Consider the following 25,244-nt stretch of genomic DNA (forward strand, 5'->3'; position numbering starts at 1 on the left):
AATTAAAATAAAACTGACTGACATCAGTTTACAAACACATGACAGCATGATTATGAGTATAGATAAGATGTAATTTTCTTCCTCTTTGAAAGTTTATCATAAATGCCGCTGTTATTTGGAAAAGCATATGTTTAAAAGAGAAGTGAAAGATAAACGGCTACTATATTATCTCTTCAGGAGGGGCTAATAAGATTTTGATTTGCCGTTTCCAAGAAATAGGCGTGGCTTTAAGCTCAGAGTATATTTGAATGCGCCTCTCTGACACTTCATTCTGACATTACAAAGAGCAGAAAGCACGAGCACAGAGTTTAGGGTCGCGCTCTGAGGAAGTCTCTAACGAGATATAACGGTGGAATAAATCAATGGGAGTTCAAAAACACCCGATTTTGGACGCGGCGACGAGAGTTTGTCAGAGGCAAAGTTGTATTGCCTGCTCTTGGAGTACTTGTTTGCTAATACGGTAAGATTCAAGCTTTATGTGCTTCTTAATTAAACGTTAACAACGGTTTAGCGGTCTGTTTATAAGTGTAAATGTTTCAATTTGCGCCGCACGCGAAAATAAATGTAGTTTGTTTGTTGTATGTAACACTTTTAAAGACTTAACTGATAAACTTTATATCAGTTCAACTATATAAAAACGTACATTACACGCTTGTATACAGCTAAAATCACTTATATAAAATATTAAAGATATACATTTATAATTAAGACAAGGTTACAGCCCAGCGTCTTGATAACAGAGTAAACGATGAGGAGTAATTTCACAGATAACCTTTACGGTCCATATGTGAGTTTCAATTACGTCACAATCGCATCTTTACCCATGTTGCCACGAAACAAGCAAGTTTATTATATGTAACGTTCAGCAGATCGTGCTACTGATTTGGAGAAGCTTTAACAGTGTTGTTCTTTCTTTTCAACAGACTGATGAGTCTCATCTAGATGACCTTCCTGTGGTACAGTATGGAAGACCACGCCAGTTGGTCTTTCCTGTAGGATGGTGGCACACAGTTCAGTGGAAGGGAATCAAGGCATAGAAGATCGCCAAGTGAGCACTGAGGCCTCCTCAGACGTCTTCCAGTCCCAAAAATCCAGGCCCAGGCAGAGTACCGTGGCTTTCCAGACACATTTCAAGCCGTTCAACTATGCAAGAGACTTCAAGATAATCTCCAACACCACCTCGATGTTAGAGGAGAGTGGCTTCTATTGGGGTCCCATGACTGTGGAGGAAGCACACCTGAAGCTGAAGAAAGAGTCAGTGGGAACTTTCCTGATCCGGGACAGTCGTCAGAGCGACGTTTTCTTTACACTGAGTTACAAGGCACAAAACGGTCCCGTCAGCATCCGGATTAACTTCAAGAATTCCAAATTCAGCCTGACCGGAAGCAAGGAATCTTTTGACTCTCTTTTCAAACTGCTGGAACACTACATCAGTTCCCCAAAGAAGGGGCTCATTCGGCCGTGCAGGAAAGAGCCAGTGCAGTCCCTGCAGCAGTTGTGCCGAAGACAGATTATGGAAAGATGCGGCGGAAAAGACATCGACTGCATCCCTGTGCAACCAATCCTCAAAGACTTCCTCCATGCCTTCCCTCATCCGCTATGAAGACGAGACTCGTTGCATTAAAGCGCTGCTGGAATATTCTGGAGATACTTGATGGACTCCTCGTGGTCCTGCTCCGTTTTAGGATGCAGGAATCCCACTGTAGCATATTTTGGAATATCAGACTTGAACGCTGCACAATGAAAGTTTACATTGTCTGTGAATGTTTACACTATATGGAAATACTGTTTTCCTTTTATCGTTACATTTCTGCTATGCAGAGAGAAATATTTCAAGAGAGTACGTTTTATAAAATTAATAAATATATTTTTGAAGAATTTAAAACCTCTCGGTTTTCATTTCTATTTGTTGGGGGATTCGTTCACTGATTTGGATTTGGATTGAAATGGAGTTGTGTTTTGGACAGTTCAGTGAAAGGCTTAGTGAGCCTCGCTAAGTATTACTAAGAAATTATAAATCATTATTTTGGCAAAAATATTAATATTATTTTCCATATTAACACAGGCGAGAACTTTTTAAAAAAGTTCCCACACACAAGTCAAGTCTTAGCCTAACCTAACAAGCTTCAAGATTCATATCTCGATCTAAACCCTGCCAAGAAACCTGCTTTTTTTTCTTCTTCTTCTTCCTAGAATCTGACAAGTTAAAGCTATGACATATTTACTAGATTACAGGCTCATTGTACCCGAATTCCTGAAATGACAAGAAGCCGGGGACTTATAGGAAGCTGAGGCCAGACGTTCTGTACTGAAGCAGGCTGATTAATCTAGGTAGTCGCGTGGTTAAGGGAGGAGCTGTGGTGACCGTAAACTGCTTATGGCTCAGACAGACATTTACAAGAAATGAAGTGGGTTGTGAGGACTGATGGAGTGTAATAGGCGGAGCCTGTGATCCCCAGAGACGCTCATACCTGCTATCAATACAACTCTGCCACATAAAGATCTGACAGGCTTACTCAGAAAAGTGACTAAGAACAAAACTATACTGCTAAACTTCAGCGCGCTGCTTGGAATTCCATTCACGGCTGAAGGAAGTGATGTGCGCAGTCATCAGATAAAACGTACGACTGTGAGATCTTGTTACGTTAAGTTTTTTTATTGCTTTTTGTATCCTGAATAGAACAAAAACTATGAGGTGCTTTCTGAAGAAAGGTAAATCATTAGTCAATACAAAGGTCAGATCAATCTAATCTTATCCTTCCTTATTCGAATGAAATTATAATGTGTGGAAGTCAAGGGAAAATCATTCAGCGCAAATTAACCCGGGATTTCCCTTGGCCACACTGATTACTGATTAACTACATTTATTTCACAGTCAAATCTGACATAAACAGGAAACTACCTACTTTTGTAGAAGACTGAATGCAGTTTTGATAAGGTTTTAGGGTGCTGAGGTTGAGCCGGTGTGAATCGCCAGGGTTAATCGCTCTATCATCTTCCCCTCGCTCGCTCGCCTGTAGTGATTAATACACATGAAAGCACATTCACTTCCAGGAAAAGAGACAGTTGTGTTTCCCTGAAAAGGCTCTAATCTCCACTGCATCTGGCCTCAACTTACACAAACATACATACATACACACACATGTGCTCCAGAGCGCCGTACACTTCCACCTGGAACCGCAGCGCTTCCCTCTAAAACGCACACTGGTAGATATGCATACACAGCCCGTGTGGGTGATGTGTACAGAGAAATGGCCCAGGTTTGAGCTTGTGAACGGTGAATGACCTCAAGAGAAGCACACAGAACAAAAATAAAATTCATAGCGAAAAATACATAATAAATTAAATGTAATAAAAGTACAAATTATATATAGTGTTTGAAAAATAAAATAAACAAATAGACAAAAGCATAAAATAAACAAATAAATAATAAAACAATAAAATGGGTAATATTTGTGGCAAACAATATAGTTATTGGGGATAAAAGAAATCTAAATTTTAAATAAAATACAAATTAAAACAGAAAATACTTAAAATTTTGAGGCTATGTTTGGAAAATATAAATGATAAAAGAAAGAATATTGGTGGGGGTGGCACAGTGGCTCAGTGTTTAGCACTCTCGCTTCACAGCAAGAAGGTCGCTGGTTTAAGTCTTAGCTGGGCATTTCTGTGTGGAGTTTGCAAGTACTCTCCATGTTGGCGTGGGTTTCCTTTGGATGCTCCGGTTTTACCCAGTCCAAAGACATGCACTGTTGGTGAATTGAATTAAACAAAACAGCCGTAGTGTGTGAGTGTGTGTGTGAGTGTACATGGGTGTTTCCCAATACTGGGTTGCGGCTGGAAGAGCATCCACTGTGTAAAAAATGCTGGATATGTTGGTGGTTCGTTCCACTGTGGTGACCTCTGAAATAGAGACTATGAATGAATGAATAATATTGGTGGCATATCATATAGTAATCTTTCTTGCAGAATTTGTGTGCATTAAAAATAAAAAAATACTATATTTATATTTATTATATTAATAAAACATCAAATTAATTTGCTATTTTGGCAAATATTATAAAAATATGACAACAGCAAACTATAAAAGTGCAGTTTTTGCAATTGAGCTTATTTCAGTGGCAAATAATAATAATGATGATAGTTACAAAATATAATAATTATAACACATTTTAAAACCCAATAAGTTAACTCAAACCGTTTGAGGAAACTGATTGCAACAAACCATTTAAGTTCAAAAACTAATCCTAATGAGTACTGTCAACTTATTCCATTTGAGTAAATAAAGCAATTTGAGCACAGTAAAACCCAATAAATGAAGAGAACTCAAACCAACTCAGTACTGTAAAACCCAATAAGTTAAGAAAACTCAAAGCGTTTGAGGAAACCGATTGCTACAAACCATTTGAGTTAAAAAATAATCTATGTGAGTACTGTGAACTTACTCCATTTAAGTTGAAGTAATGAGGTATTTAATTAATTCATTACCTTCAACACTGAGTTCAAAACTCTCTTCAAAAATGAGTAGAATTAACTTTCAGTCAATTTTGAGTTAACTACACTCATTTCATTTAATGACGTTGATTGTTGGGTTTTACAGTGTAATAATAATAATAATAATAATAATAATAATTTGTATTTATAATGCACTTTTCTCCCACCCAAAGCGCTTACAAAACAGTAAAAACAACAACAACAAAGCACAATAAAACACTAAAGACAGAGAGAGAATAAAAAAGATATCACAAATTAAAAACAGTGCTAAAAAGATGAGTTTTAAGGAGCTTCTTAAAAAAGCGCTCTAAAAAATGCTGGGTTATTTAAACCCAAATTGGGTAAAAAATGGACTGACTAAAGCATTGGGTTAAATTCTGTCCTTTTAATTTAATAAAAAGAATTAACTCAGCAGTTGGTGTAGTCTGTATTACACCCAGAATTGGGTTGAAATATCCCAGCATTTTTAGAGTCTAAGGAACCAGCATTCTTAATGTTTGTAGGAAGAGCATTCCATAGTTAAAACATACAGAAATATAACAGAAAAGACAACAGTTTCTCAAAATTAAATGAGTTTATATTTGTGGAAAAATACACACACACAAAAAAAATTAAATCAGACAAATTTGGGGCAAATAATAGTTTAATAAATAATGTTTTTTTGTATTTGTTTTTTTTCCCTCAGGCGTAACCCTTTAACTGCCTGCTCTACCAACTGGTTGACCATATTTTGACTATTAAAGAATGATTGTTAAAATCATTTAAAGAACGACTGTTTTAATAATGGTTTACACACAAAGAAATCAAACAAATATAATTCTGATGCACTACTACACTTGATTTTGGGTTTATTGTTAAAAACAAAACAAGAAAACCTGTTAAATGAGAATCTGAAATATTTTATGGCATATTTAAAAAAATAAAGATGATTTAGTGTTCAAAAATGTTTTGTTTTGAATATATTTTTTAAATAAATTGGTCTTACGCTTCATATTTTCAGATTTTTCATAGTATATGCATTAATTCCGGTACTTTTATCATAAACTGACATGTCAACCGTTTGGTAGAGGTTGATATTTTAGAGATTATGGGATATGTTGAAAAAAATGCATTGAGTGTGTTAACTAGCAACTTTAGGAATTAAGAAATGCAATCCAAAAATGTTGTCTTAATGGGGCAGTTAAAGGGATATTTTTTACTTCCAAGGGCTTTTTCTGAATGACAAAACAAGTCACTATCTTTACACTACAGTACAACCCACTCGCTGACGTGATGTTACTCTGGAAACACATTACACATCATCAATATGTAATTCAAAAAAAAAAAAATGGTTGAAATCTATTTATGTTTATGATACTAAAGACCCCTGGGAGTGTTTTTTTTTTTTAAATTGACAATGTTTCAGACCACAACGCCAAATTCCAGGAAGCCCAGTGATAAGGCTACCCACATAATGGTTTGCTATACCAACACTCATCTCTAGCCATCCCACATCAAGGCATCATGTCCTCATGAGCTCCACTGAGAAAATGTGGGCAGTTTCATGCTGACAGAACAAAAAGACCACCTTTCTCTAACCCTTTACACCTTTTCCAGACACACTTAAGTGGCTTTTACTTGAGCTCACAAGAACTGGAATGAATGAGCAAATGACTACATGTTTACATACATGCATACTAGGGCTGCATGTTACTGAAAAAACATGCTATATTGTGGTCGAGTATTGCGATAACGATATTTCCTACTATATAACATTTGCCCTGAAAATTTTTTATTAGATGTGTGTTTATTTCACGATATTCAACTAAAGAGGTAAAATATATTTCTCAGATCTAATTAGAATTCAGACAAAAAAAAAAAAAGTTCGAGTCGCAAACATTTAGTCTTTAAAACACTATGACTGAGTAAAACCCCCCGCAGATATTCTGACTCTGATTGGCTGTTGTCATTTTCTTCTCTGATTGTCTTAACTCCGCCCATTACAGTTTTTTTTTGTGGGCCCCCTCTGGATAACCAACCAATACATAATTCATTCATTTTCTTTTCGGCTTAGTCCTTTTATTAATCTGGGGTCGTCACAGCGGAATGAACTGTCAACTAATCCAGCATATGTATTACGCAGCGGATGCCCTTCCAGCTGCAACCCATCACTGGGAAACATCCATAAACACTCATACACTATGGACAATTTAACTTACCCAATTTACCTGTACCACATGTTTTTGGACTTTTTGTGGTGGAAACGAGAGCACCCAGAGGAAACCTACGCGAACACGGAGAGAACATGCAAACTAAACACAGGAACGCCAACTGCAGAGGCTCGAACCAGCAACCTTTTTGCTGTGAGGCGACAGCGCTGCCCACTGCCCCACTGCATAAAATAAATGTAATATATCACACGTCTGCGATACGTATATTGCATATACTACTATCGCGATAATTATAATTTTGAGATATATTGGGCAGCACTAATACATACATACATACACTCACTGGCTACTTCATTAGGTACACCTGTACAACTGCTCATTAACGCAAATTTTTAATTGGCCAAGCACATGGCAGCAACTCAATGCATTTAGTCATGTAGGCATGGTCAAGATGATCTGCTGCAGTTCAAACCGAGCATCAGAATGAAGAAGAAAGGGGATTTAAGGGACTTTGAACGTGACATGGTTGTTGGTGCCAGGCGGGCTGGTCTGAGTATTTCAGAAACTGCTGGGATTTACTGGGATTTTCACGCACAACCATCTCTAGGGTTTACAGAGAGCGGTCCAAAAAAGAGAAAATATCCAGTGAGCGGCAGTTCTGTGGGCGCAAATGTCTTGTTGATGCCAGAGGTCAGAGGAGAATAGCCAGACTGGTTCAAGCTGATAGAAAGCCAACAGTAACTCAAATAACCACTCGTTACAACCGAGGTATGCAGAAGAGCATCTCTGAACACACAACACATCCAACCTCGCGGCGGATGGGCTACAGCAGCAGAAGACCACACCGAGTGCTACTATTGTCAGCTAAAAACAGGAAACAGGCTACAATTCGCACCAAATATGGACAATAAAAGATTGGAAAAACGTTGCCTGGTCTAATGAGTCTCGATTTCTGCTGTCACATTCGGATGGTAGGGTCAGAAATTGGCATCAACAACATGAAAGCATGGATCCATCCTGCCTTGTATCAACAGTTCAGGCTCGTGGTGTAATGGTGTGGGGGATGTTTTTTTTGGCACACTCTGGGCCCATTAGTACCAATTGAGCTCATGTCAACGCCACAACCTACCTAAGTATTGTTGCTAACCATGTCCATCCCGTTATGACAACTGTGGACGCATCTTCTAATGGTTACTTCCAGCAAGATAACACTCCATGTCATAAAGCATGAATCTTCTCAGACCGGTTTCTTGAACATGACAAGGAGTTCACTGTACTCAAATGGCCTCCACAGTCACCAGACCTCAATTCCATAGAGCCCCTTTGGGATGTGGTGGAACAGGAGATTTGCATCATGGATGTGCAGCTGACAAATCTGCAGCAACTGCGTGATGCTATCATGTAAATATGGACCAAAATCTCTGAGGAATATTTCCAGTACCTTGTTGAAACTATGCCATGATGGATTAAGGCAGTTCTGAAGGCAAAAGTGGGTCCAACACGGTACTAGTAAGGTGTACCTAATAAATTGGCCGGTAAGTGTGCTCTCTCTCTCTCTCTCTCTCTATATATATATATATAAAACACACACACATAGTAATACAAAATTTGAAAAGAAAAAGGAAATTTGAAAACTTGTAACCATTGGCAGAACAAAAAAGGACAAACAATAAACAAGTAACAATAAAACCTGTGTTTCCCATTCGGTTTTTACACAGCACTTTAAATGCTCAGACTTTTCAAAGCAATCTGATTGGTTATCAGAGTTTCAGTTGTTTATCAACTGGAAAAGAACATGTCCTAACAAAAAAAAAAAAGCATTCGCAACATTAGCGTTCCTCTGTGCCATTATGTATAATAGATGCAGTGGGGACTCCTTTATTCTTTTACATTTGGAATATTTTTGGGACTCTATCTTCATTCTCATCATCACAGTTATCATCCGTGATGTGACTGGATTTCAAAGTTCTTATCATTCATCAGGCAAAAAAAAAAAAAGTATTTATTGAAAATATATTCTTCCTCTGAGCCTTTGTTGTTGTTTTTTAAAATTAAAACTACATTACACAACCACATCTTAAGCGTGAACGGGCCTTACATGAAAAAAGAAAAACACCAATAATTATTATTCAAACAGCTGTGCAATGTAACGCCTGCTGCAATCTCAACATCTAATCTGTTTACAGTGAAATACGGGTTGCCGAATTGTGGCAAGTCATATGGCATTTCTCAGGCAAATGGCGTGTAATGTAAACCACAAACTGGTGAGTGTGTTTTCTTTAGAAATAACACCCTTGCGAGGCAGCTTCAGCAGAAGACATGAGACACTATCAGCACAGGCTCCTGGAAATAAACCTCTAGAGAACTCGCCGTCAAGCCTCTCATGAGACCGTCTGCACACATCCATTTATGTACTCGCTCTTCATAAGTCTCATATAAACCTGTTTCTCAGACCAGAGGAACCACGGTCAAGTCAAAAGCCATGCTTAAGCAGATTCTCTTACAGAAAGTTATTTTTGAGATTACCAGAATTCTGTTTTTATAAGAAATGCTTATTGATACTTTTAATAGAAGAGGATCTGCTGCTAAACAGAAGCAGGATCCTTGAATTACGCAGATTGTTGCTCTTGGTTTGCTAATTGCTAACATGTCTATTTAAAGACCTCAAATCTAGGAAGTGAAGATAGGGTGAACTTAATGTGAAGTCTCTGGGAAAACGCTGAGAATTAAAATAATATAAAAATCATATAAATAATCGGAAATAGCAGTTTTCTCAGTATTGCACAAATCCATCACTGGTTCTGGAGAAACAATAAAGGAAATTCCACCCTGAATTCTGGGAATGTGTAATTCAATTGCATACTTTTAATAAGCAGCCAAGAACAGAGTAAGAAAGAAAACGACCTCACATTTAATTTCCAAATTTGCAAACCAATAGACAAAAAGAAACCCTCCTTCTTAATTTTTGTCATCCCTGTAATAAAATACACATGCTTTAGTTCTAAAATGCGTATCGACTCTTGGTTTTACAGTGAAAATCTTGGATTTGACTAGTTGCAACAGACAGATCTGGATTTCAGCCAGTTTCCCTCTATCATCAAGAGACCCAAACACAGAGAAGGCCACATATTCTAGGAAACTGAGACTATCTGGAATTTAATAATGTAGATTTTTCATCAGAACAGGGAATTTGAAGATGTATTTTGTCAGTTTAACTACCATAGATAAACACTGTGAGGAGAGATTAATGTTTAATGAGACGCCACTCATATCAAAAGACAACCCAAATGTAGATCAGAATAATTTATTGCATGACTTTGATAGCTCCAGTTGGTAAATTAATTAGGTTAAGATTAGATCAAAACGAATCTTTACACTGTGTACAAATTTACGCCCCCTGCGCCTCTTTTTGACAATGAATTGAACCTCGAAATACTGATATATGCAGAATTATGTGTATTGCTTCAAATATATTTGACAAACTCTGCCAATAAAGCTTCAATCTGAGTCCATATTTTTTGTTTTGGAAATAAGCGCTCAGTCACAGTTACCACATGTTTGCATCAGTGCCAGTGTGAGGATCCTTTCTATGTGCAGCGGTCTAGAAACTGAAAACGTATTTTTCACTTCAGTCCATTAATGACGATAGCCTGTAAGTGAAATAAATGAGTCTTGAATTACTGTTATATCACACCAAAGTCAAACGAAACAAACCACAAACACATCACACCCAGCTTTGATTACGTGTCCAGCACAAGCTCTTAATGACCTCTAGACTATTAATGAACTCTAGACTAAGTGTTAACGAACATTAAAACACATCTAAATAAGAAAAAAAGAGGAAAAGTGGTTAAGAGGCCACTTTAAAAGTACTAAAAGCTCAACTGCATGGACAAAGTAGGTCTATTCAACCAGTGTCTGCAGATTCCAGAATGTTAAGGAAAGAAAACCAACACGTGAAAGGTACGGCAGTGACATAAACTCTCAGGAATGAACTCGATGATATCAGGTGCACTCACCTGGTGAAAAGAACACTTCAAAAATATGACTGACGCATGTTAGTCAGCATTTTAGTTTTTTAAAGTCCTGTTTAGTGTAGCATGGTTGGATGGAACCACCCTATACCTGCCAAAAGTGAGCAAGAGTTCATAAGTTGAATAATCTGGAATTAAAATGGGTTATTTTATACACATTCCTGCTTCTTACAATCTCCAAAGACTGAAAACAAGGGGCGTTTTTTTTGTTTGAAAACCCACCTTTGAAGTGCAAATCATTGTTCAGCCAAAATGAAATATACCTTCGGAAAAGAGCACCGCTGGACAGACCCAGAAGTCTTTTGGTACATTCCTCAGTGTTAAGACTGGTAAAATCAAGCGGGTATTTCCCCACTAACCCACTCAGATATTTATTATTATACAAACACACCCTTTCTTCTCAGGCTGCTCAGTCTTATAAAACCATACTCTCTCTCACATACACACACACACTCAAACCATCACAACACTCAGCACCAGAACAGAACGAATAAAGCAAAGACTGTGCTTTAAGCAGAACTCGAGACCAACAATAACATCATTGTTCTGAGAGCGCCATTTTGCTCTGATCTTGATATGAAGAGAATTAATGGTACCCTCCTCCCTATTGGTACAGATTCAATTGAGGGACTGAACCACTAAAGCCGAAGGCATGTGCCGAATCGGTCGTGCTCAATTGACTACTCAACATAACATGCATTTCTTGCTTTAGTAATCTGGCCCCAAATTCGTCAGAACATTTCAATTTTAGTACCAAGAGACATCAGTCTATCGCCGTCTCCTCCTCCAGGTCTGGGTTGTCCTCCTGGTTGGCTGGGACGCCCATAGAGTCTGTCTCAGGCTGAGTCACGGGTTCCTCCCTCTGAGCCTGCATCAAATCCTCGGTTTCTACACCAAGCAAAGGCCCAGACTCAGGAGATGGTTCATCTTCTTCTGGTATGATTGAAATGTCTTGAGACTGTGCGTCCTTCACCCCCGTGCAGTCATCTTCGGGTCGGCTGGTGTTGGTTACCTCGTCCTCGTCCTGGATGGAGGATTGGGTGCTGAAGGAGCGCAGGCGAGGCGGGTCGGCGGGAGGCAGCAGGGTCAGCGACTCCACACTCAGGGTTTCGGCATCATTGTCAGACAGCAGGGAGATGGTGGGTTGTGGTGCAGGGGTGAGGCTCGGCGCTAGAGTGAGTCCTGAAATGGAGACAGCAGAGTCGGTTAGTTATCAACATGCCTCTGGGATTATGGAGAAGGGGATGGAAACTGCAGGCATGCAGAAATTCTGTCTATTCATACTGAAAAGGCAAATCAGGCAAAAGGAAAATTGCACAGCAAGTGCAGGAGAAGAATGTCTGGTTTGGTGGGTTGTTGTTGTTATGTGGGTTTATGTGCTTGTGTTGTGACAAATGTGTAAAATCATTAGTTTAACTGAGATCTTTGACAGAGAAAATAGATGCATTGTTAGACTGAAGATAAACAGGTGTAGAAATATATGGATGGACTGACATATGATGCGATATTAAAGACAGAAGGTATAGAGAAGTTAGATAGAAGTATAGATTTTTTTTTAACCAGACAGAGGGATATAGGCAAACAGAAAGAATTCATAATATCTGTATTTGCATAAACATAACTTGAGCAGAAAAAAAAAATCAAGTGTGTAACATTATATTGGATAGTTGTTATGTGTAACATTATAGTGGACATTAATTAAACAAAAGAATATAAGGAATTGATTCCTTAATGGGGTATATGCACAGCTAGTGTTTTTTTAGCCAACGGTAAACTTCCAATGAAAGGTTAAAGTCACTATTTTAAAGTTTATACGATTCTTTTCACAGCATCAACATCATAATGTAATTAAAATACAATCAGTTAAATAAACGTAAGCATTTATGTAGTTGTTTAAGCATAAAACAAGATGATAGACCTTGTAAAAGATCAGCAGGCTAGTGCAGAAACTCCACTGAAAATACTGAGGTAACATAAATGTTCATATTTTAAAGAGATGGCAGGGAAAAGTGGAATTTAATGCGGTTCTTCTTGTCCAATCTGAGACCCACTTTATATCAAATATCTATTAGGCAGTGAAGATCACTTATTTTTAAGAAAAAATAGACCTTAAACACAGCGATTTTGTAATGGAAAGAGTTCACCGAAAGCCATCGGGCTGGCTGGCAGAAAATTCAAAGTCTGTGTGCATATACCCCATTTAACTTCATTTGATTTTTACATTAGATGTAATGGATGGACAGACTATTACAAACTTAGCCAGGCAAACAAGTCAAAGATAGAAGGATAGTTAGAGGTATACCAGATAATCAAGGCAAGACGACAAGATAAACACAGATAACGTGAGAGCAGTATAGCTAACCAAACACATGCCATAAGACAAAAGCTTATGAATTGAGTGTGAGGGAAGCAGACATGGGTGAGTCAGACATGTGTAAAGACTCTATATTGAGAAACTGTCTGCCAAGCAAAAGAATGTGAATGAAGGAACCTGATTGGCACGAACGTGGACAAAAATGAATATAAAAAGGGCAAAGCTGAAAAACAGGATACAGAAGGTAGAAAGCACTTTCTTGCTCAGCGTGGCATTAATTCACAGTCTTGGACTTTTCTTTTGTTAAACCACACACCTAATACCATGCACTTTTAAAGAGACGTCTCACTGTTTCAACAATTATGGTTATTTAGAAATACTCACCACTTACAAAGGGTTACAAACAAGAATTCACATCAGTAATATTTTCTTATTCACTTCACACCTTAATTACAAACACTTTTTAATTATTATGTATATATACAGACCTACAAAATAATTCAAATACTTTCATTTATCAACTAATGTTTAAGCATATTAGCACACACATAGATTCACAATGCTTTAGTTTTTAGTAGCACTGCAGGTCACTGGAAACTAGGACTAGCCGGTCTACAATAAAGCGTCACACAGACATGCCTGTTACGTGTTCTGGCAGCTCTAAACCCACTCTCCACCGTGCCTGTCATCGTCTGACAAAGAAAACACACACCTCCGGCCTTCCCTGCCAGACCTGACTAGAGAACAAAGGACAAATCAAAAAGTACAAATTCATTTAGCATCTAAGTGTGCATGAAGCAAATCTATAGCCAAAGGATATATTCAATCAGTATAACATGCAAAGCAGGCAGTTTTAAATCTATAAAAAGAGGGTCAATTTTAAATATTAAGCTTGATTTAAACTCAATAGCTCACTGGCTAACTAAACATAACAAGTTAACACCTCGTGAAGTGATTTTATCAAACTCTTCTTCACTATCTACCTGTCTTGGGAGTCGTTCAGGTAAGCACACTCAAGTTTGTTACTTTAAAGGTAGACACATACATTTGAATAAAATTCAAAGTGATAATTTCCACACAGCAGCCAAAGTTGTGCAATTGACTAATATTAACATTACTATAGATCTGTTCAGTATCCATCTACTAATAGTAGTAAATGGTGAGATCAGCTCATGGTTGCTTAGCAACAGCAGACACCACAGGAGCACAAGCTACTGAGCGCTTGGGAAAGGAGGAGAAAGCAGCCTTCCTGGCATTTTCCAATGTTAATATCCCCTGATAAAAGAAGAAAAGTGGCATGAATAAAAATTTGAGTAGAAGAACGTATGTGTGTATATATGTATATATATATATATATATATATATATATATATATATATATATATATATATATATATATATTTATATGTATGTATATATATATATATGTATGTATATATATATGTATATATATGTATATATATATATATATGTATATATATATATATATATATATATATATGTATATATGTATATATGTATATATATGTATATATATATATATATATATATATATATATATATATATATATATATATATATATATATATATATATATATATATATATATATATAAAAAACAGTCGTCTGCTGTTTGTTTCTGCAGACTAGTTCAGTAAAAAGGAAAAAAAGAAGAAATGTCCGTATGAAAACAAAACAGTAATCTGGTAGTGATTGCGCTGCTTTTTTAGGTTTAATTATTGTGATATCCCGATTGCAACAGTGAAATACAGGTAAATCTCTGTAGACTGATGGCATTTCATGCCGTTCAGCCTTATAATCTTAAAATGTCAGCAAAATCAGGCTGTCATCACTTTAGACATTACGCTAGAGCAGGGGTCATCAATCTTGGTCCTGGAGGCCCGGTGTCCCTCCAGGGTTTAGCTCCAACTTGCCTCAAAACACCTGCCTGGGTGTTTCAAGTATACCTGGTAAGACCTTGATTAGCTAGTTCAGGTGTGTTTGGTTAGAGTTGGAGCTAAAATTTGCAGGACACCGGCCCTCCAGGAACAAGTTTGGTGACCCCTGCGCTAGAGAATCACTTAAATACTAGCTCTAAAGTGACGTTCGTGAAGTAGCAATGGTTTCTGCTGTTCTGACATCAGCTGCGGATGTGAATGAATGACGAAATAAAGCAGTTCCTCTCTTTTATATACACGATTATGTCGTTGAACTGTTGTATGAAGGCAATATCACAATTGTAGCAGTGCGATGTTGGCTGTATATCGTCACTGGTGGGACACTAAGGCACTTTGCCTAAGGCGCTTTGCCTAAGGCCTTGTGCCAACGCACGCTGATATACAGCCACATCGCACTGCTGCTCGTAAGAGATTGCTCATGGATGGATGGATGGATGGATGGATGGATTGATTGATAGATAGAAATATAGATAGAAAGATAAATAGACAGAGAGACAGGCAGACAGACAGGCAGGCAGGCAGGCAGGCAGGCAGGCAGGCAGGCAGGCAGGCAGGCAGGCAGACAGACAGACAGACAGACAGACAGACAGACAGATAGATAGATAGATAGATAGATAGATAGATAGATAGATAGATAGATAGATAGATAGATAGATAGATAGATAGATAGATAGATAGATAGATAGATAGACTAGAGAAAATGATGTGATGTTCATGTTCACAATGTTTAAGGCCCAATTTTAATAGGCCTTAGTTAAATGATGGCATTTAAGCAGTTTTTATTAACAATACATTAGAAGAACACAACACTTGTATGCACAAAACAATGGCACTGACATATTTTAAGGTGTCTCCCTGCAGGTTATTGTCTGTTAAGACAGTTCAAACGTGCAATTTAGTCTAGGACTAGCCTTAAAGGGATAGTTCGCTCAAAAATGAAAAATAATCTTTTACTCATCCTTCACTTGTTCAAAACCTATTTGAGTTTCTTTCTTCTTTCGAACACAAAAGAAGATATTTTGAAAAATGCTTGTTGTTGGTTTCCATTGACTTCCATAGTATTTTTTTCCTTGTATGGAAATCGATGGGTCCCAGTAACCAGCATTCTTCAAAATATCTTCTTTTGAGTTTAACAGATGAAAGTAAAAAAAAAAGTTTAAAACTACATGAATGATGGGTCATTTTCATTTTTTTAGTCAACCAACCCTTTAAGCTTAAGTCTGTGAAACTTGGGAAACCAATCACATTTTGTTGATCTAGTTTATTTATTTTAAATGAAATGCATTTATGAAGCAGTAAAATGATCCAATTGAGTTTCCTGTTGACATTAACTCTATGCAGGTTGAATACGTGCAACCACACACTTAAGGTTATTGTGGTACATATCTTATGACAGAGACTGAGGGAGAGATATTCGAACCACAAATCCACACCTTCAAAACAAACAAGTCAACTGCTACCAGTGCTGCTGTTTCTAAGAACTTCTCTTCAAAGATGTGCCGCCCCACAAGGCATTAACAGTGAATGCGGTCGGCTCACATGTGTTTGTAATGCAGCCTTTTATTCAGACAACTACATGTGACATTCAGAAGACTACTTGTCCAAGTTAAGAAGATTAAGAAATGATATGGAGAGTTTCACTTCAGACACTTTGGAGACAGGCCACTGTATTTCAAAAGAGATGATCATAGTGATTCAGAGAATAAAAGGAACAGAGATAATGTAATGAAAAAATAAAACAAAACCAAAAAAGCCCATGACCATATTAGCTAAACTCCTCCGCCAAAATACAGAAATCTGTAGGCGACTTCATAGAGGCCACAAGACTCCACTTCTCTCTTCAGAGAATCAGCCACCAGAATGGTTATTGGGCGCTTGTGGTGTGAAGACTTTGTGAGCTTTCAGGTTTTTCCAAAACCACAAAAGATCACCAATGATCCATTCAGAGAGATGCAGTGTGGGAGTGGCAGAGAGAAAGTGAGAGAGAGAACCCAATCGCTTCACAGACCCTTTACATCCAAAACTGGCCCCCGGGGATCCTCATTCTACCCAACAAACAGACAATTCCTGTGAGAGGCCCTTTGGGGGAAGATTTAGTTGGTAGTGATAAAATGGTCTTCCACTTAAAGATCTACTTGACCATTACATACCAAGGAATTTAGGTCTTGCTAAATTTCATGAAAACTGGCTGTCGTGACACATTGAAACATGTGGTTCAATTTGCAAAGAATTGGAGTGAATGAGACATGACTTTATATATGATTCTTAAAGGCATAGTAGATTAAAAAAACACACACAAAAAAAGTACATTTGTCCCAAATTACTCCTCAATTTACCCTCAAGTCATTTCTAACCCTTTCCTTCATCTTAAATACACAAATACACAGATATTTTAAAGGATATTCAAGAGTTTTGAGACACTCAACAAATGGCAAGCCCAAAACAGTACCAAAAACATCCTCAAAAAAGTCTTTCATGTCTTTTCAGTGGTTCAATCATAATGTTATGAAGCTTCGAGAGTACTTGTGAACATGCACCATGATCTGACACTGAAGAAATAAACCTGTTAAAGTAAGTCGTTATTTTTGTTTTGTGTGTGTGCACAAAATTATTTTGATTAGTGGTTCAATCATAAACATTACAACTGAACCACTGAACACAAATGGACCTTTTTTTGATTGTTTTCGAGACTTTAAACATCTTGTGACTCTTGCTGTCTATAGAGGGTAAAAGACCTCTCTGACTTTATTCTAAATATTTAAACAAATGAATGAGGATGGGTAATCAATCACCAGGGTTTCTGCAGGTTTCACAAAGTCAAATTTAAAGAGGTGGTCCACAGTGTATTTTTAAGGCTTGGTTGTGTTCATAAGATGCAAAGCAATGTGTGCTCATGCTTCACTTGTAGAAAATCATGTTATTTTTGTCATATATCTTACTTTGATCATTTACAGCTACTCAACTAACATGAAAACGAATGTCATATTTCCTAGTTCCTCTGAAAGGCCCACCCTCAAGAGGCTCTGATGGGTCAACTAACATAATGTGCTGTGATTCGTGGATTGGCTCTATGTTACTACGTCCCACACTTTTGCTGTGTAAAGTCAGAGCAGCTGTTAGCAGCGTTAGCTGCCCGAATCAGACAGAAAAATGAAGAGCACACAGAACATCATGTCAGCTCTCTAAAATAAAATCTGACAAGTGTCTTTCACATATATTCGGAATAAGCTAAAACGAAACATTCACACATGTTTTGTGAGTTTGTTATTTGAGAACGCAGGGAAAGCGTCTGCATAGAGAGACACTGCAGCACTGGTGTTTACAGCGGTTTGACAGATAAGTATGAATTTGTAGCTAAATTGTTAGCTGTGCCAAACAGCATTTCTTGTTGTTTACATCCTTGTTTATGTCCTCGCTACAACATGCCGTTAACGCTAGAAACTATGCATGTAAAGATCAATTTTATTTTACAAATAAAAACACTTACAGGTTGTTGCTCACAATCCACAGCTTCGTCGTATGGAGGAGTTTTTAGCTGAATCCAGTACTAAACTGGGAGAGATTCTGGAAGCATTTGTCCTTTGTCAAATGCTAGCTATATATTTTATTATTCTCAGGAATGTAATTAAAATTAAATTGTAATTCACTTTGTCTCATGACGTTTGGAAGCCCATATACAGAAACAGAAGAAGCTCTGTGGAAATAGCAGCGTTTGGACGGCATTTTAGCTTTCTCTGCTATAATATTACAGCATCTCTGGCCACACCCCTTCAACGAGCGGGGCTGTGTGTGTGGTAAATACGCGTAACCGGAAGCCCTTGTGATCTTACTAACCTGGATGTATTTTTTTATAGTCCCCAATATTTGTTCACTGTAGGCTTTGCTAAGCTAACTCTGTAAAAGCCAACATCACACTTTGCATTGTCTAACATTCAGAGATGTTGTTTATGTTCACACAGCTACATTACACATCAACTAAAGTTTAAAATATGATATCGTAGTGGACCACCCCTTTAAGACTTTTTAAGACCATTATGAATTAAATTTCAGACTTATAGAGGACTTTTTGATATTATATTACAATTACTTGTTTCTTAGCCACATATTTTAAATAAATTGTTAAAACAAGCAAACCCTAGTTGTATGCATATACATTATTTAATACATCATAAAAAAACTATAATAATCTAAATGTATGCAGAACAGTCTGTCCAGCTCAGTGTCCTCACTATATGGACTATAAATACACAGAGAACTTTTAAACTAATTTTATTGTAAGGATGATCATTAAACCATATTGGTAAATAGCTATAAATATAGTTTTGTTAAAAGTTCTATTGAGATAGAATATAGCTTATAGGACGGATAGGAGTATAGAGTATAGATAAATTATAGCAAGAGTATAAAGTATAGATAGATTTTAGCATTACAGGGACATAGGAAATTAAGACCAGCTTACAATTATTTAAGACCTACAAAATTAAATTGACTACAAGATCAGTGTTTTTGAAATGTAAGACTTTCTAAGACCCAGCAGACATCCTAAATCACAGAATTTAAATTTTCGGGTGAACTATCCCTTTAATGACCCTTCATACCAACAAATCATATCAAGAAACAAATGATTAAATATTAAAGATGCACAATAGTTTTGTCATCGGCTGCTGTGAAAGTTTGTTTTCTATAAAGCAGGATTGACTGGAAATTGTCAATGATTCATCAGTTATCACCTTGAAAAAAAATCATTCTGAAAATAAGTTTGCATGCTTCTCTGTAAAGTTCCTGTTATACCTGTGCACTTCTCCATTCTGAAGAATGATTATTAAAATTGTATATACATGTTATAGTATCGTTAGTGTGATAGGGTCTTTCATGTACTACAACAATAACAGTGCAGTGAAAGTTTATAATCAGCATTTATAGATCTGCCACTATAAAACAGAGCCTGTAAAAACTACAGAGATACAGTGATAGCCTGTTTGCGAACTATACATTGATGATTGAGGGAGGGATTGAATTTTTTTTTGTAGTAGTTTGGTAATACATGCTTCAGTGATTCAAATTTCTGAATATATTTAAATTCATATAATTTATTAATAAAATGTATACATTTTCAGTGTTTTGAGGGATATTTAATGACTATTTTAGAGGTTACTGTGGGTCAAACTATACAAATTATGTGTATAATTTCTTTTTTTTTTTTTTTTTAAGACTACATGCAGATAAAAACACCAATTTTAATGTGTTTTGAGGATACTTAAGATGTCTATTGGTGCTCTAGAACTGCCAGTTTAAGACTGCTGAATGATATTTTTCCTAGCATTGATTGGTGCGATTATGCATTCACAATGGTGTGAACCGCTATAGACCAATGTATATTTATATTATACATTTTTTTAATTATTAATATTTAAGATTTAGATCAGAGAAAGCTATTACTTACTATTAAAGGCTGACCCCCCATACATCTTGTTTTGATGTCTTTCAGGGGGGATGAAGCATTTATTATGGGGGTCAATCCCACTCCAACACCCCTGTAATTTGCATGCTGGTGATAGCTGCAGGCTTTAAATTGAAAGAACAAATCGGTGCATAAGAGAGTTAAAAATATTGTTTTGTGTTTATTTGGGATTCACAAAATTTATAAATAAAATCGCAATGCCTGAATTTAATTTCCTGTAGTTAACCTAAGCTCATATGTTAGATAAGTGATAAATTAACAGTTACTCTATGCGCAAATGTAAATCTTGGTTCACTTAACACACAGGACGAAGCATCAGGGTTCAGTTCTTTGTACATGGATTACTCAATTATCTGGATTTAATTTTCGGTGGTTTGACATGACTCAGGATAGATTTGTTCCTCAAAACTCATACAGCAGTTGTTCTCATAGCAAAAGGTCTGTAAAGTCAAACCTGCTAAGGAGCAGCGTACAGTTTTTTTTTTAGGAATAGATTGCATCATTTCAAGTGAAGGAGAAAATGAAAGTGTGTACCAACTACTGATATTTACTTAAAAAAAGAAAACTACACTCAGCAACAAAGGTACAAAAGCTGTAACAAGGCGAGGGGGTACCTTTTCAAGTGGTTCCGAAAAAGAAAATTTGTAACTTTTTAGCGACTTATTTGTACAATTTAGATGCTAATATATAATTTTAAGATGGCAATATGGACCTTTTAGATACAAACACATATTTTGAAAAAAGTACTGCCACCACCTTAGTACAATTTTTAGTATGTATAATGAATTTTCTTATTTGAGAAATTTTTTCTTTTTGTGAAGCTATAATTATATGACTTATAGGAGTCATGCACATGTAACTGACTAATATGCGGGTGATCTAATGCAGAGCTGGAGCTCTTCTCGCTTCTCTAATCTGGAAATGCTATTTTTAAAGCAAAATTAATTTGTTATGTCTTATGCCACAGAATTCAAAAACATTAGTCTGGTCACGTTGCAAATCTATTCTTAAGGTTAAAGTAAACACAAAAAAATCTCAAAAATTATCATGTATCATTTAACAAACTGTTACATCTAATATGAACTATGTAAATTTGTTTGAAAAACTAAATTAGCCAGAGACCAGCTATCTTGATTGAACGAATCACACAGATGTTTTAAACAAGGTATGAATAGCAGACAGCATGGCTGAATAGATGTAAACAAAGTTTTTTTTTTTTTTTGCAGCTGGCCTTTTCAATATGTATTTATAAGTGTTTCAAATGCTAAATTTGGGGGAGTGATTTTTTATATATACAGAATATATACAGTAGGTACTTGTAGTTATGTGTGTGTGTGTGTGTGTGTGTGTGTGTGTGTGTGTGTGTGTGTGTGTGTGTGTATGTATGTACAGTTGAGGGGAAAATTATTAGCCCTTATATGCTATATTTATTCTTTTTCAAATATTTCTCATGTGATGTTAAATAGAGCAAAAAAATTTTCACAGTAATCCTCATAATATTTTTTCTTCTGGAGAAAGTCTTAATTGTTTTATTTTGGCTGGAATAAAAGCATTTTAAAAATTTTATAAAAACATTTAAAGGTCATTATTATTAGCCCACTTAAGCAATGTAATATTTCGATTATCTACAGAACAAACCATCGCTATACAATAGCTGTGTTTCATTTCAGAGGCTGCATCCTCCGAAGGATGCAAACTTCAAATGTGAGTTCTTCAAAGTCCACACAGGCCGAACCGAGCATTTTGAAATGATACGATCTAGCCTACAGAGGACAGATCTCATCACCTAGCAACTGTAACAACTGCGGTTAATAAGCGGTACTAAAATTTGTAATTCATTTTTTTCAGTGATTTTAAAACTTATTTTAACCGATCTGACGGCAAAGCACTGTTTACAAATGCTGGAAATATAGTTCCTTAAATCCATACATGTACACATATAAATGTAAACGGTCTATAAAATCACTTTTTATTAAGACAGGTCATACCCTTTTTGATTTTAAACTGTGTTTAGATATCCAAGTAAAATAAACCTAATTCATACATTTAATCTGGCGTTTTCTTTTAAAAACGTCCTGCCGTTATCAGCGCGCAACAAATCTTTAGACGTTCAAGGCCGCAAAGGATCCACCAGCTGTATCCTTCATTACCTGGGAAACGAAGGATGCATTTTGAGGCTGCATTTGAAAGAGCCTTCGAATTTTGAGACAGCCTTCGTCGCGCCACAATGAAGCAGCACCCTTCAAAAGCATCCTTTGGAGGATGCAGCCTCTGAAATGAGACACAGTTAATGACTTGCCTAATTACCCTAACTAAGCTGAATACTAGTATCTTGAAAAATATCTAGTACAATATTTTGTACCATCATCAAGGCAAAAAAAAAAAAAAATCAGTTATTAGAAATTAGCTATTAAAACTATTATGTTTAGAATTTTTTTTTTTAATGTTACTAAGATTTGAGTTTACTGGTCTATGTGCTCTTTTTAACAACCCAAAAAGCATGTCTTAACCCATTCTGCACCTCTGTTGTTGGTAGACTAATACTTGAACTAATTATGAAAATGAGCTGCTTTGCCTGTTCTTTAATTGTCAGCAAATCACACGAAAAAACATCCACATGGGATTACACTCTCATGTTAATCTGTCTCCTAGTTTTATAACACAGACAAAAAAAAAATTACACAGTCTGGTCAACAATGTGGAAAACACAATTGTGCAATCTGCTTTTTTCAAAATCTGACACACATGTGAAGACGCTCAGATTCAGGGAGGGGTATGTTTGTTTAGTAGTGTGTGTGTAAAAAGCAGTTGAAAGCAGTTTGTAGTAAAATTGGAGTGGTAAAAGGGAGTGGCATGTGTGGGATTTATGCATGTATTACCTGTTTGACTCAGTGTGGATGTGTTGCTGGCTGGGAGGGAGTCAGAGGAGTCAGGTGGACCACTAGAGGAAGGTGAGACAGATGAAGAGGATGATGAGGGGTTGTGCTGGGCAATGTGAGCAACTGCAAAACCTGGAAAACAAACAGGGATATCCAGATTGGTTAGATCCTAAAAGATAAATCGCTGAACGTTATGAAAATTATTATTAACAAAAGTTAGCTGGAAATGTGGCTTAGGGCTCTATCATTGACCCGGCACGATAAGGCGCAAGACGTGTATGGCGCGATTTGTGGCTATTTTCAGACCAGTGCAACTGTAATTTTCACATTTTGCGCCACATTGTTTAAATAGCAAATACAAGGGTGTGCTGGTCTAAAAATGAGGTGTGTTAAGGCGCATTCTTGCCACATTGAGGAACTGAAATTGACTGTGCCATTGACCAACTGAAAGCTGGTCTAAATTCCAGCGCAGAGCACGTTATTTATGTGCCCAAGCAGGTCCAAACGCTTAGACATTGCTCAATACACACAGGATGTACAGCAATACACAAATATCTTCACACATGAAATAAAATGAAAGTATTAAAAGGTTACAAAAATATTATTTTCTACATAAATATAAAAACCACTACCTCCATCTCGGGTGGCTTTTTTTCAGTTTATTCATGACAATTTGCTTTTGTATAATGTTATTATTATTAGCAGTATTATTTATTATATGCATATTTATAATTGTTTAAAATAAAAACAAGCTTAGACTTGTCCACCTGTCGGGTTTTGGACTACATGATGCATAAGAATAGGACGTGTGTTTGGATAAAGCTCAGTTTTTTGACCACACTTATTTTATTAATTATTATTGTTCATTTATTCGTTTGCTGGAAATTGAGCTGAATTTAGAAATAGTTTTGAAACAAATCTTTGTGTTTAACAAACAAAATTAAATATGCAGGCTAATGGATGTCTTCAGTGGAGTACAACACAGTTTCCTTATTCACGAAGGTAAAGGAGTAAAATAAAGAGTAAAAGTAAAGCCAAGAGATGGAGAGGCGCAGAGTGTATTTTTCCGTCCTTAAAGTAAAAAATTGGATTTGGACATGCCCTTAAATGCTTTTGCGCCATGCACTTTAGACTTTGTGCCTAGACAGTTAAAAGAGGCCTTAGTGGTTAAGACAGGAGCCGGTTCAAATCTGGCCATTCCATGACTCTTGTGAATGATTAGCTATTATCTGCTATTTGTCTGGTTTCTCGTTCAAGTATTAAAAAATTATTAAATCTTAAATTTTCTAGACAGGCAAAAAAAAAAATTCGTAAGAAATAATAGGTCAAAATTAAAAGTTTTTCCTTAAATCAAGCAAAATAATCCTTTTGACATATGTTTTTTTTTTTTGCTTACCTTATTGGCAGATTAATTTTCTTGTTTTAAGAAAAAACTCACTTAAGTGTCACATATTACTTCTTGCCTAGAAAATACTTCTTGATTTTTGGACTGGAAACAAGACAAAAAATTTAAGTAAGAAAAGCATTTTTGGAGCAATAAAAAGGCACTCACAAATACACAACTTATTTTCTCATTACTGAAACACTAACCACCTGATGATGAAATTCAAAAAATAATATTAATTGCCAAATGATTGTTAAGTGTCCCAGAGGGGAAGCAATGAACAGGCCAAACTTTTTTTAAAGCATCTGGCATCAGACCAAGAGTTCTGGGAACCACAATCTCTTTTACCTGAACCAACGACGCGTCATCAAAAGAGACTGAGAGACAGCTATTAGTCATCTGTTTCCCTATACGGAGAACTCACTTTTGTGAAATGAAGAATCACCACAATCCAACCCAAATTTGAAAGTATCGATGCATTTTGTAAATATTGAAAGATTTTGTGGTATATTGTGTATGTAGTGAGATCTGAAAAAGGATATATATGTATTTACACAACCCAGCTAAAAG

The 25,244-nt window shown here is 36.5% G+C and overlaps 2 protein-coding genes across 3 annotated transcripts in view; one reads left to right on the plus strand and one right to left on the minus strand.

The window, feature by feature from the left end:
* The first annotated feature begins 281 nt into the window (after positions 1-281).
* On the plus strand, positions 282-1,885 carry socs1a (suppressor of cytokine signaling 1a). Its single transcript, XM_056451071.1, has 2 exons — positions 282-460; positions 924-1,885. The coding sequence occupies exon 2, from the start codon at positions 998-1,000 to the stop codon at positions 1,601-1,603; it is 606 nt and encodes a 201-aa protein (XP_056307046.1). The 5' UTR covers positions 282-460; positions 924-997; the 3' UTR covers positions 1,604-1,885.
* An 8,047-nt stretch (positions 1,886-9,932) lies between these two features.
* Positions 9,933-25,244, minus strand: part of clec16a (C-type lectin domain containing 16A) — an 84,217-nt gene continuing 68,905 nt past the window's right edge. The window contains exons 22-23 of one of the 2 annotated variants that reach the window (XM_056453515.1): positions 23,291-23,422; positions 9,933-11,860 (exon numbers count right to left, since the gene is read on the minus strand). In XM_056453515.1, the coding sequence (XP_056309490.1) occupies positions 11,442-11,860; positions 23,291-23,422 (551 nt within the window). In that variant the 3' untranslated portion in view covers positions 9,933-11,441. Of the gene's footprint in view, positions 11,861-23,173; positions 23,423-25,244 lie in introns of those variants that run through there. The other variant, XM_056453514.1, reaches the window with a different exon arrangement.

Source organism: Danio aesculapii, chromosome 3 (assembly GCF_903798145.1).
Source record: "Danio aesculapii chromosome 3, fDanAes4.1, whole genome shotgun sequence".
NCBI classification, from domain to species: domain Eukaryota; kingdom Metazoa; phylum Chordata; class Actinopteri; order Cypriniformes; family Danionidae; genus Danio; species Danio aesculapii.

Excerpts from the sequence above, each read along its gene's own strand:
- socs1a (XM_056451071.1), top strand. The coding sequence starts at position 998 with ATGGTGGCACACAGTTCAGTGGAAGGGAATCAAGGCATAGAAGATCGC.